At 37.2% G+C, this 13987-nt stretch overlaps 1 protein-coding gene across 3 annotated transcripts in view; it reads right to left on the bottom strand.

The window, feature by feature from the left end:
• Positions 1–13987, bottom strand: part of USP25 (ubiquitin specific peptidase 25) — an 89663-nt gene that overhangs the window by 33937 nt on the left and 41739 nt on the right. For all 3 annotated transcript variants that reach the window (XM_050331867.1, XM_050331865.1, XM_050331866.1), the window contains 3 exons: positions 5705–5791; positions 1345–1482; positions 406–482 (listed from right to left, as the gene is read on the bottom strand). In XM_050331867.1, coding sequence (XP_050187824.1) covers positions 406–482; positions 1345–1482; positions 5705–5791 — 302 coding nt within the window. The remainder of the gene's footprint in view (positions 1–405; positions 483–1344; positions 1483–5704; positions 5792–13987) is intronic.

Raw genomic sequence — 13987 nt, 5'->3', positions numbered from 1 at the left:
TCAAAAGATGGTTTACAGATGTTTACTTATACAAATAATGAGTATTTATTGCTGAGATGAGGAAAAGGAGTAAGGTTTTGAAGTATTTCAAACTGCATGATCGAAAAGCAAAAACTTCATTCAAATGAAAAGAGCATAATTGATGAAGTACAAAAACCACACCTATATTCTTTATACACTTTGGACTTCATTGAGCTAGACTTCTAACACAAAATAAGAGGGTGTGAAAGACAATTAATGGAAAAATCCAAGGTATTGCCATGTATGGAAAAAAACCACACTTGAACCAAAATGAGCTACAGAATTGGGTCTTTTCAGCCACAGAGAGAAGTAGATTTGTGGTTGTTTGGTTTGTTTTTCTCTCATTTAAATGTTCAACATGCAGAGTTAGGAAAAAAATCTTACCTCTCTTCTTCAGCTTTAATTTGGAAGGCATCTTCTAGCCAATCTAATAATTTGTGTGTGAATTCACTGACATCTTGCTGTTAAAAAATATAAAATGATCAGTGTATGTTCACATATCAGAGAATCATAGGCTACATGTAACAGAACACAGTGAAGTGTCACCTTACAAGATCAGTATAGCAGTATTCCCCTCCACAACTGTTCCAAAATCACATTGTGCCTAAGACTATTCCATGATTGGTGTTTGTTTTATGACTAGCTCTGGTGTTCCTCAGATGTGACACTGTCCTGTGATCCTTATTACTTGGGCTCAGCTTTCATACCATCCTAGTCCAAAGGCATCTCATGAATCCCATTGTTCAAACCCTTTGGTATCTAACAAGTGGTGACTAATATTACTTTCATCGAGTACTAAATTCAGCATGCTGTTGTAATTAAACACCTCAGCCACATAAACTCATGTGGGAAAATAAAGCATCTGAAGAAACGAAGTGTTTCTCAAAAAAAGCATAATATACTATGATTTAGGGAAGAATCCTGAATGTGAACATTTGGATCCTCCAAAACACAATCTACACAAACAGGATAATAGGACTGTACCAGCCCTGGATGTACTGTTAGGTCGGATAATGCTTTTTCAAACACCTCAGACTTAAAACTAAATCCTAAAAGTAAGCATGTGGAACTATTAGTTAATTTCTGAAACAACAGGAAGAAAGCGCACTGCATAAGAGGTATGCTGTCTGGAATATTTTTTTAATTTTCCTAATAAAGTTGACTAGAAATCACATCATATCAGAGGAAAGGCTCAAAAACTCTGATAGTAAGAAGTTTTTCTGTGGACATTTTGAGGTTTTTTTGTCCACTGTAAGTACTTCCTATTGCCAGATCACCCCAGATGACCATATGAAAACATGCATAAGATTGATCAAAAATTACCTGTTGGGAATCATTTGATTTAAAAGCATCTTTAAGGATTTCAACTGCTCTTGATGGGTCAACATATTTTCTCTTTGAACCAACTAGAAGTGCAAATAGGTACCTCAATTCACGCATGAAAGGCAGATTCCTATGTTCCTGTATTGGAAGAATTAAAAACATTTAACAAAGTGATAACAAAAATCTACATAAGTGCTACCCAATAAACTAAGTGTATGACTTACCAATCATCATAATAATACATAAGTTTACTTATAGTACTACAAGGTAGTGTTGCATGCCTTTCACTTGTCAATTTTACAAAATACCATAGTTCTCTGGGAAGAAAATTACATTTCAGAAACTAAAAGCTCCCTGAAATTGTATCTAGATAATACTGTTTGCCTTGAAGTGGGGCTACATTGACAACTGGACAAGCCACTTTGCATTTAAGACAGAATTGTTCCTCTTAAGACTTACAAATTCTTAAGTTATACACTGCAATAATATACCTTGTGTTTATTGAAATTAGTATTCCTCTATATCTCCAGTAGAATTTCTTGTGAGCCTACACACTATTCAGTACCTTCTTAAGCTTATTTTTTACTGAAAACTAAATTAATAAAGTGTACATAAATATTATTTCTCTTGACAGAAGTAAGAGAAATAGCCTGCTCTCCTTTGTACCTATTATTTAAAGCACAATTCATGGGACTGTGGCATTTTTTTCTGGTTTCCAGAACAGAAGAAATACCTTCTGCCTGTATAATGAAAAGTAAATAAAAACACAAGTCCTTCATACCATAGATTAAACCACAAGTGGAGACTGGATATCACTCATACTCCTGATAGTTGACAAATACTTGTGAAACTAAACCCCATGCAATACCCACTTGTATTTAGAACAAAGTATCATTCAAAGGCAGCACGGATGGCAGATGCTGGTCAAACTGGAATTACTTGATGACAAACTATTTCACATGCTCATCAAACAGCAGACTTGTTTAGTCACTCCTGTGTCAATCCAGTATGGACAAAGTTTTTTGAATGTTAAGTATGTTTTACTTCAGCTTTAAAAACTGTGCAGTGAATTGGAATATATGTTTTGCATAATACCTAAAAAATACTTCTAGTCACATAAATCTCTGAGTTTAACTTGCTCTTCTAGTCCACCTTGCAAAATACCAGCCAATTATAAACACTGCTCACAGAATAGGCTCAAGACTTCAATGCTGAATTGCTAGGGTGGCACTTAAGTCATCTTAATTTAAGAACAAAATCTGTCTCCCATTTAGATATTTAAAGAACTATATAACAACAAAATAGGGAAACAAACTGCAAAACTGGTGTTTTTCTTACTATTTAATAAAGTGATCTACTAAAATGAACACAATTTCAAATTTTAGATACAGATATATTTTATCCAAATGTTTAAATACCACTGATAATTCATATGCACAATATAAATTATTACCACAGAATATTCTAGATCTTAGCTTTTTTTTTCTTTTTTTTTAATCTGAAGTATATAGGCAGTATTGTTGAGTTAGCCAAACTTATACTACTAATTTGTCTGAGTTTTAAGAATATTTGTACCTTTAGGTCGAACAATTGGTTACCAATGTCAGTAGGATTGCTCAGAATAAATATCTTTATAAAGGCTATCAAAGTTCTCCAACACTGGAAAAATCCTTGCTGTTTTTTGAAAATGAAAGCTTGATTTAATGCATTAGGCATGATCCTTGACCAGATTATGTGGGCATTACCACAACAGACAGATTCTGACTGAACAAAGCCTAAAATCTTCAAAAGAACATGGGCCAGTCCCCATGACAAGGTATACAGTTCCACAGAGGACTTGCACAGTAAAACAAAAAGAACTAAAAGTGATCACAGCACACCAGCTACATCAACACCAAAAAAAAAAAAAAAAAAAAAGATTAAAATGAGTTTTAAATTTAAAACTGTATGGGAAGCTAATAATCTGAAACATTCTCTATTTTATCACCCATGTTGCCTGCATAAGTAATTTCTTAATACATGTTGGAATAACTTACGATTATAAATGCTGCTAAAGCAGTTTGCATATTTAATTCATAGCAAACACTCATTATTGTCAATCAGTGTGCCAGGACAGTGACATAGTGATAATATTGAAAATAATATCAAAACAGGTGGAAGGATGTGCTAACCTGTAGCACAATAACCCGCTTCCTCTGATAATAAAATGTTTCCTGAAGATATCACTAAGGCCAAATATTTCCCTGGTCTCACTGTGTACAGCAAAAAGGTCTGTTCATGTGACAGCAAGAAGTAAGAGAACTGGGAGAGCCAAAGAAGCTGCAGTAACTACAGAGAACTATATCTGTGCTACAGAAGGATAACAAGGAAGAAAACTTAATTTCAAAATAAAAAGAACAAAGCCAGTTAAGCGCATGCCCAAACCCAGAAAAACAAAGCCCAATTAGCTGAGGCAAACAGGGTGAGGCTGTTGTTGTTCGGGGTTTTTTTTTCCAAGTTAAAATTTATACCAATGACCCCTGGATTAAAAACTTCACATGCCAAATCATTCATAGCATTTGGATTCAATATATTGATGGGAAAGAACAAACAACCCTTCTATGCAATATTCCCTGAAGTACAACCACATGCTTTAATTCTACATCAAGAGGTTGTCATGACCCTGGAGTTAAATAAGTCCCCCCACCGGGAAGAACAACCGGATGTAAACCAAAGTACTAAAAATCTGGGATTATTAAAACTTGGTCTTTAATAGGAAGGGAATTTGATCCTAAAGAATGTCAGTTATTAATACTAGAATAAAAATGAAAACAAAATGAAGTTGAAACAGTTTCAAAACAAGTAAGCAAATGGAAATAAATTCCAGGGCCTTTTTTTTTTTTTTTTCCTTTTGTCAACTGGTAACTTATATTACTCCTTTAAAACATTTTGCCTCTACTTGCCTTCACTTACAAAGAAATAAAAGCACCATATTTGGGGGCATGCATGCTCATTTCCTCTATTTGTCAAAGTTCCAACTAGTGAAGTGATCTCTTTTCCTAAACTGTCCCAGTCCTTTTTCAGCTGTAGATAAGACAAATGAGTACACCAATTAATAAGTTCTTTCATCCTGGACTATAAGTTAACAAAGGAGAGGACACAAACTACTGCCAGAGATTCTTACTAGCAGGCCTGCAGAAAGCAAGGTTTCTGCACAAATCCGTATCCTCTCCTGGTGTCACACCATTTCACACAGCCTTAATACTGCCTGTCATGGTCAGAATTTCTAAAAAAAAATAGCCCTTTGGAATTGCTAAAGGCATTCAGCTGCAAGTGTCAATGCTTGGGCAAGATGTTTTTCAACACAACAGCTTGTTACTAGCTATTTCATACCACCTCTTAGATGCCAACTGCTTTTTACACCCTGAAAACTGAAGGTAAAGAATTCTGAGTACTAGAAGACATTACTAAAACAAATTATATGATGAATAATTAAATGCTATGCAGAAAGTCAATCTAAAAATAAAATTTAAAAAAAAAATCAGTACAACTCTTTGGTAAAGCATGACTTATCTTTCTTACACTGCCCCATCCCTACCTTGTGCCACATTCCCAGCACTACCCATGTTGTATTTTCACACCATCTCATGGTGTGAATGCAAACATGCTTTCCTACCCCCAAAAAAAGTGACTCCTTCCTACTTGAATGCGGGGGGAGGAGGAAAGGAGCAGGACAGGGGAGAAAGTATACAGTTCTGACTGAACATTCAACTTCCCTTTCAGGGTACATGCCCAGAAGTTTGGAAAACAGACACTGTCTCTTTTCCTTTGCTTCTCTAATTAGAGCTCCTAGTTTTGCTGGTGAACATTCCAGTCAAACCTGAAGTGTCAAACAACTAAGAACAGGCAGACAACACACTCCCTTTTTTAAATCTGAAAGAAAGGGGCAATAGGAATAGTCTAATTTATGGTGAGGGTGGTGAGGCGCTGGAACAGATTGCCCAGAGAACTTGTGGATGCCCCATCCCTGGAAGTGTTCAGGGCCAGGCCCAGGTTGGATACAGCTCTGAGCAACCTGGTCTAGTGGATGGTGTTCCTGCCCATGTCACAGGGGTTGTAACTGCATCATCTTTAAGGTTCCTTTCAACCTAAATCATTCTACGATTCTAAGTTCTGGATATGCGAAAATTCACTGCTAAAAGTAGCGGTACCAAGTGTCTTCACACTTCCTACAGCCACTTCCTGTTCCCATCTCTACCTTTCCAATTTGTAGCAAGGAAACCCAGGGGCCTCCATGTACCTCTCCTCAGAGGGTGTGCAAAATTCAGGTACAAGAGAGAAATGCCCTTAGCCACGAGGGGAAGTCAGCTTCTCACTTTACCTTTTGGTTTCGGGGCAAGTCTTGAGCATTTGCGGGAGGATTGAAATTCAAAACTAGTCTTCGAAACTCCAGTAGGTTAAATAATGACTGAAAAGAAAAAATTAAGAAAACCTTTAAGCACTTCTACAAACAATACAAAGTTCTTCCAAACAAGCAAAAGAAATGAAGTGTTAAACTTATGCAATGCTAAGGTTTCATTTCAGAAGGTAGATTTCACTTAACTTTGCTAGACTTATTTTCATCAGAAGACAATTATTTTTGCCAAGAAAACAGCATGATAAAAAAAATTCTATGCATTTCATCACACAAATGGTACAGTAGTTTTAGATGGTAGGCAAGTTACCTTTTACAACAAGGAATTTATTAATTGTATAACTATTAATTTTAAAGTTGAAATGAAAGCTTGTTTAGCCATCTAAAATACATCCTGTGAGCCCTCTATCATCTACCTCCTCACTGCAGAGAGAATACATCTCTGTATATGCAATTTAATTCCACTTGCAATTAGCTGTACATTTTGCGTTCTGTCCACTCCTCCCATTATTACAGGATGTGAGGGATGTACATTTGAGTAAGGAAATTGGGTTATACACCTCTGCAGTAAAGAACTGATAATATTCCCATTTTACAAACACTAGGACATGTAAACAGGTATCTACACGCACACCCACAAAGAACTCCACAGTGTAACACAGAGCCTGGAGCCAAGGGACTACAAGAACAAGACAACTCTGGGTTGCAAAAGAATAAAAGTCCAAAGCAGTGGCTCAGAACTGGAGTCCTGAGCACTTCCATAGCTGCATCACTGCTTTTCTGTACAGACAGAAAGCATCCTAACTAAAATTCACTTCATTAAGATAGAATAGCATTTTGTTGAAGACAGGGTAGCAGAAAAGATCTGAAGTATTTTAAACATGCTCATCAGAGAAGCATGGGAAAGATCTGCCCTCCTATTCCTACCTTTTGGTTTTGCAATCTGTAATTAACTCTTCCCCCTTCCCCCATCACTTATTAGCTTTTTACTTTGAAAAAGCAGAGCTTGCCAAATCCAGCAATAGATTTTGATCCTGCAACTTGTCCTATATAAGTAAGGACTTAAGTCACAGATCACAACAGGTTTAATAGGATTTCAACCCCACAGTGCCAAGAAAGTGAAACTGTGAAGAGGCTCTGCATTTATCCTAATACTTTAGAACACGGTGGAAAGAAAACAAGTTCCTGAAAAGCTCCCATGGTCCTGACTTTCCTTGTAAAAGAGCCTGTACAGAGCTTAACCTTTTTCCACACCCCACAGTATACAGCATCCCCAGCAAAATGGAAAGACTAAAGATATATCTTTCCTAACATTTTTAGATTTAAAAATAAAATAATTTAAAAAAAAAATCAAAAACATCAACCAAAATATACTTTCTGAGCTTGCTAAAACAAAGCAGATAATTGAGTAGTCCAACTTTTTTTTTTTGTTTTACTGTTCCAAATACATGTTCCCCTTTTATCCATCATTGCAAAGAAGGGAGATTAAAACAGAGTCCTTTGTTTACTTACTCAAAGCAGAGAAAATGTTAATATTTAATTCAAGTGTCATTCTAGAAGCTGATACTAATTGAAGTTATATCTCATGATGTAATAGCATTCCACTGGTGAGTTCTTCATCAAGCAAAACATAGCAATGTCTTACATACAAAATAAACCAGTTGCTGAAATACAATGTCCAAAGGCTGAATTTTCTCCATGACTAATCCAAGTGCCATCAAAATGCCAAGCAGCTGAGCAGGCCCATTTCATAACACAAATACACAAATTATGTATAGAAAATTGTACTCGAGTTTAGCATTTTTTTTCCAGCATTCAACCCATAAGTTTTTCCCAAAAACTCTATTTCTTTAATCCAGGACTCTAAACTGAACACAACTCTGTGCTTTTTTACTAACCTGAACAAACCTATTTGTGCAGTCTGTGAGAATAATTAAGGGGATTGTCCAATCTGCTCTTTTCTTCAGCTTTGTTCTACTCTGCATTTCTTATGCAAGATACCTAGTTATTAAATTTCTCTTCAGAACAGCTTACTCTGTGCATGGTTTTACTGAGATGCAGCAGAACCATCAAAGTTAATCTACTGCCAACAGCACTAATGATAAGGACAATGCCATAGCTCTTGTATACTGAGCTAAATAAACCTCAGGACACTTCTGAAAAACCTAAAACAACTTCAGGACACTTCCATTAAGAAAAAGATAATTCCCCAGTGTAAGTGTAGACAACTGCCTGAGACCAACCAATTTTTGTGCCCAAAGTACCTCAGTGAGGAACCTACAGTTCTTCCTGCGATAAAGAGCTATAAACGAGACCTCCCATGGCCAACCAGCCCAGTGCTTCAGAAACAGCCAAGGCAAAACGATTTCCAGTTTGCTGAGGTATCTTTTGCCCTTCCAAACACTTTACATGGAGCAGCACTTCACCTCTTACCCGCTTGGCTTCAGCTACAGAAACGTGTCAGGAGTCCCAGCGCGAGAAAACAGGCTGGATCTAAAAGGTGGATACTTCAGGTCTACTGGCCTTGATCTAATATGTTTACGAGATACCAAAGCATGCAGAATTTATGCATGCAAGGAGAACTCTATGAAAGGTGGGTTTGTGGATTGTTTTCCCCCACACGCCCAGTGTATTTAAACCTATTTAAAAGCTGTCATCTGGAAACTTGACCAAGCTAAGGCTGAGGTAGGTTATCCCAATTCAAATTACCATGAAAATCAACAGATTTTTTTAGAATACCTGCCTCCTGTTATGTCAGTTTGGGGGGAGGGGAACAAGATAGTAAAAGAAAAATGAGAATAAACAACAACAGAAATCCAATGTCAGTTTAGGTCACATTAACAACAGTGAATGACAACAGATGCACTGTGGTTGTCCTCTGCTATAGGTGGTGCTGATGTAAATGAATTTTCTGTCATGCCAGAGAGAACCAGGCAGAGTTGTAGCTTCAAGACCGTAAAATACTAAAGCCTTCACTTTTCAGAGTAATGTTAACCTACATAGTCCAGATGCAACTTCTGAATATAAGTTGTCTTGGTCTCACCTAAAACACCCTGCTTATCCCTTTTCCCCCCTTCAAGTCTAGGATTATGAAACATAAGGACCTTGGCAGAATTTCGATTGCCTGAGTGAAGGATTAATTCAAGAACTGTGATGCTGCATTAACGGTGCAAGGATAGAAATTAGTCAGCATATTAAATCCATAAAAGCTTAGCATGCAGCACAGGTCATTAAAAGCCACTGGCAGAGTCCTAAGTTAGTAAATTTACTGACACCAACAATACTTAGAGAGTAGGAGAACAGTACTTCTTAGTCTAGATAAAAGATGAGCTACCAAGCTGCTGCAGAAAGCTTTACCCAGGCTCTGTGATGGATTCTTGCATGTTCTGTAGGCACAGGGCACTAAAAACATCTGTTTCACTAACAGACTGATGAAAACATTTTGGGTTTTTTTCTTCCAGCATTGGGAACAAAAACAAACAAACAACAACAAAAAAAAGGGGGGGGCAAAAAATTTTGCACAAGAACTAAAGATTTTTTAATAGGGATCACCTTCATACAAGTTTACATGAAAACCTTAAGTTCATAATACCATGAACACAGACAGTTTCCCATTCAATTCACAAAGGTTAAGCTTGGAAGGACAGAAGGAAGAAAACCAAAAACTAAATATATATTACTAGGAGAGCTTGAAAAGCAAGTCTTTGGTGGTGACAAAGAGAAGTATGCATTCCAACAGAGCTCCTAAACAAATTCCTTCAGGTACTGGCATTTACCTAAAACATGATCTTGTGTAATCTGAAAGCTTACATATGCTAGAGATATGATTAACACATCACAACACCCATTTGCCTTGTTTAGTCATCTGGGACATTTGAGGTATTTCCAACTTGACATTTATTCTGATTTTAAAGCCATGAAGAAGAGACTGTATCTACTTTCATTCTGTATAGCAAGTAGAGAGCAATCTTAAATAAGTCCTAAAAACAAAAAGCAAAAATAGAGTTCTATATCAAAATACATTATTTGGAGTAGTTTGCCTCTGCCAACATGACAAATTAGATTTATGTTCTCACCTCACTTTATAAACAATTTTGGTTGTTTATGGTACATAGACCTAGTTTTAGTGAGGTAGAGTGTGCATTACTGGAGTTCGCTTTTTATTTGTGGTAATAATCTAAATCAAATAAATGCCTCAAATGGAATATTCATGTCCATATTGAAAAAAGCTCCATATTGAAAAACAAAACAAAACCAAACAAACAAAAAAACAAAACAAAAACAAAACACAAAAACAAAAAAAAACGGCAAGTTCACTGACAACTAAGTCCCATTCTCTCCAGCTTTCAAGTCTATATCCCTATATCCTGAGATAACTGGGATTGTTCAGCCTAGAAAAGAGATGTCTTCAGGGCGACCTAACTGTGGCCTTCCAGTGCCTGAAGGGAGCCTACAGGAAAGATGGAAAGAGACTATTTACAAAGGCCTGGAGGGACAGGACAAGGGGGAATGGTTTCAAACTGAAAGAGGGTGGGTTTAGATTAGATATTAGGAAAAAATTCTTTACTGTGAGGCACTGACACAGGTTGCCCAAAGAAGCTGTGGTTGCCCTCATCTCTAGAAGTGTTTAAGGCCAGGTTGGCTGGAGCAACCTAGACAATCTTAAGGTCCCTTCCAAACCAGGCCATTCTATGATACAAATATGGGAGAATCACTTCTCTCTCCCCTTAAGGCCTTCCCCATTTTTCTATTTATTAATCTATTTTCTCCCTTTTGGTTTGTATTCTTGAACTTGCTTTTCTCACAGCAAAGTCCATGAAGTGGCTGTTTATTGCCACTGCTGCCTGCCCTGCTCCTTATAACTCACACCAGGGCTGCCTTCTACTCCTACACTTGTGCATGTCTTATTCTTTTAAGTAGTAAATCCTGTTTCCAGAATAAAGACTAATGACAGGCATTAAGAAAATGAGGAAGTAACTCAAAACATACTCATGATAGTGCTTCTTGACATACACTGAGGATTTGGCACGGTTCAAAGCCTTTCTGGCATTCTTTAGAAAACTGCACGTAAGGAAGACAGAAGGGAAGTGAGGAAAGCAGCTTCAAAGCTGGGATTTGACAGGTTGCTGTTCAAACTTCACTGTGAAAGCATAGGAAGAGGAGTTTCTTCTCTCTGCCTCTCTGAAACAAAATCTCCTACAGACAGATATGACACTGTGTCATGGCTGAACTTCAGCAGAACAACCCCACATGTACAGTGGTGGCAATCAGTGAAACATTCAGCAATTTCCAAGTCAGAGAGATTCCATTCCATATCTCAAAAGCCTTGGAAAGTACCTCTAAAAGGAGTTTTATTTATAAACAGAAAACCAATCAGCATTCCAAACTGCTGATAACCAAGGTATAAAAAGCAGCTTTAAGCGGTCATGTTTTATTTCCAAAAGGCTGAGGTGCAACATGGAAGAAGATGGAAAACAGCTTGCATACTGTTTGATCTAGAAAGTCAAACTAACTTAAAAATGCTAGCAGACTTGGGTTAAGTCAACACTTTAAACAAACAGCTCACCATGGTATTACCAGCCTGCATTTAGAGAACATTTACTTGTTTATAGCAACTAACTCAGAACATTATTGCAATTCAGAAGACAGCTAAGTATGATATGTGTCCTGAAGAATTCACTTTATGTTTGTGTCTTGGCACATAGTAAAAAATGCCATTCAACCACTCCTCTATTACATGGGACAAAGCAAGAAAAAAAAATTCTGTTAGGACATAAAATAAGAGCCAACATTTCCCTACATGGTTATGATTTTGAACTTCTTGCATAGATAAAATACATGATATAAACTTCAACAACACACCTAAACAATGCAATGCTCTTCTGCATCTAGGAACTGCACATAGGACTACTGCAACCCAATACTTATCCTGTATCCTTTATTTTCCTTAAATGAGCAGCAATTTATGAGCCAAAGTTAAAGCCATCACCCACTAAAGCTTTCCAAACCCTCACAACAGAAACTTCTGCAATGTTATGTATCACTAAATATAAGGTAAGAGTTTGAAAATCACACAAGCAACCTGAGGGAACTGGAGACCACAGAAGAAAAAAAACAGCATTAAAAGGAATATCCTGTAGATAAATATTATAGGATGACTGAACTTGAAAGCAACAAGTCAATCTTTACAGGGGAAGAGAAGGGATGGGAAGCAAGAAACTACATTTCCAACATTATTATTCCTCTGCCCATGAAACTCTACAGAACAATTTATATCATGTATCCCCCACCAACACTTGCCCCAGGCTATTCAACAGCAAAAACACTGGAAAGAAAGTATTACATCCATGACCATTGTAACCCAAACAGGGATTGAGCACTGGATGTTCTTCAGCATGCAGCCTTCCACTATAAGCCCAGGGAAGCAGGGGAGTCATGTGTAGTGTGTATGTGTATATATATATATATGCAAATTTTATTATATAATCCTAGGATTTTTTGTATTAATGCATTACCACATCATCCATCACAATCCTTTCCATTCATCATGACAAATAAGAAACATAAACTAATGTAGAAGTTAGATACTTGTGGGAGGCTGCTTCAAAGATGGTAACAATAGCTGAGCCACCAGCTGGGATGAAAATACTTGCTTGATTCTCACCCATCAAGCTGCCCCGCTTCTTCCCAGAACTAGAAGTGTAGGTTTGAATGAGATCCTAACCCCACATATACTGACACCAGGAAAGCAAAAAGGCTGCTCCCAAACACAATGCAACAGACTAAAATGCCAGAAGTGGTGGTAGGGACCCTGAAAATAAAAGTCAAAGAGAAACCACGGAGATTTATGTTTGTAAGACAGTAGTTTGTTAATTCTTTGTTCTGTAAGCTATGTACTTTTGGGGAAGAAAAAAAGTCTCATTTTTGGATGACTAACCAGACCCTGACAGAATCCCAGAGAAAAGAGCGTGGAGATGCCAAACACCAGCTGTCCTTTTGGGATACCTCATTTGGTAAAGGGAATGGCTACAATGCAGATAGGGCCTCTGGAAGTCATGAGACCCAGGAAAACACTGCACTTAGTACTTTAGGCACGGGACTAGGGGAAAGGAAACAGAACAACATTTACAGTACAATTTTCATTGATTCCCCACACACTTTCTTCCTTCCATCAAAAATTTGTCTTGGCACACTGAGTGTGTAACATTCACTAAAGAACCAACCTACCTGGCATTTCCCGTGACACCTTTTACAAGGAGCAAGCCCTGCATTATTTCTCACACACAACCAAACCCTTATTTTGGGACTCCAAAAGAAAAAGTTAGTCTTGTGCAATGTCTTAAAGCAAAACATCTGGGAGACAACTTGTACAGGCAGCAAGCCTAAGACATGATTCCAACAGCACATCCAGGTCCTGTGACTTTTACATCCCGTGTCCTGCAAACACTTAACTCATGCTCAGCATGAGCTACTTCACAGGCTCCATAAATGTATTATTTATAAGCCATTTTCAGACTATAAACTCTTATAGCCAAGGAAAACTGTGAAGTTACCTTTTCTCAAGGGACTCACTAAAATCTACTGCAAAAAAACTAAAAACAGAGCTACATCTGTGTTTTGTTTCTTTAAACAACTTGATATCTTAAGTTCTATAGACATATGTAGTTACAATAATCAGAAATTATTAAAAAAAAAAAAAAAGAAAATCAAAAAAAACCAAACAACACACAAACAACATTCTACAAATATTCAAAAGCCTCAAGATTTAGGGGTCCTTAGGGTCCTTCTATAAGAGTTAATATAACTAAACAGTAGCAAAAGCATGCATAGGTGAACTCCTGCCAAAAACAAAGGTTTATTGCAAGTTCAAGAGGAGGAAGGAAACTCGTTGAGGAACTTGATTCATTTCTTGGCAGGTAAGGAAGAAACAACCATCCTTTAATACAGTTTTGTTTTGACATATTGTCTTGGGGACTCAGTTTTAAATACAAGTTATTATCAAGTCAATAGTCTTCAAGAGCAGGACAGATTTTTGGAAGTTACACTGTGAAAAAATATTACTGTTCACTCTAGTAACACTGAATACAACTGTTGAAAGCAAAACTTTGTTTTGGAGCTCTCTGAAGAGAGAGTCCCCTGTTCCTCTGCAGAAGAGAATGACTTCCACATGCGTAAATTTCTCTACAGCACAAATAATTATGGGTTAAAAAGCAGTATTTCCAGCAATGTTTGAATCTTGCTAGGGTTTGC

This window comes from Myiozetetes cayanensis, unplaced genomic scaffold (assembly GCF_022539395.1).
Source record: "Myiozetetes cayanensis isolate MyiCay16 unplaced genomic scaffold, myiCay2020 scf5-8, whole genome shotgun sequence".
NCBI lineage: Eukaryota > Metazoa > Chordata > Aves > Passeriformes > Tyrannidae > Myiozetetes > Myiozetetes cayanensis.
This window is presented reverse-complemented; position numbering and strand designations above follow the sequence as displayed.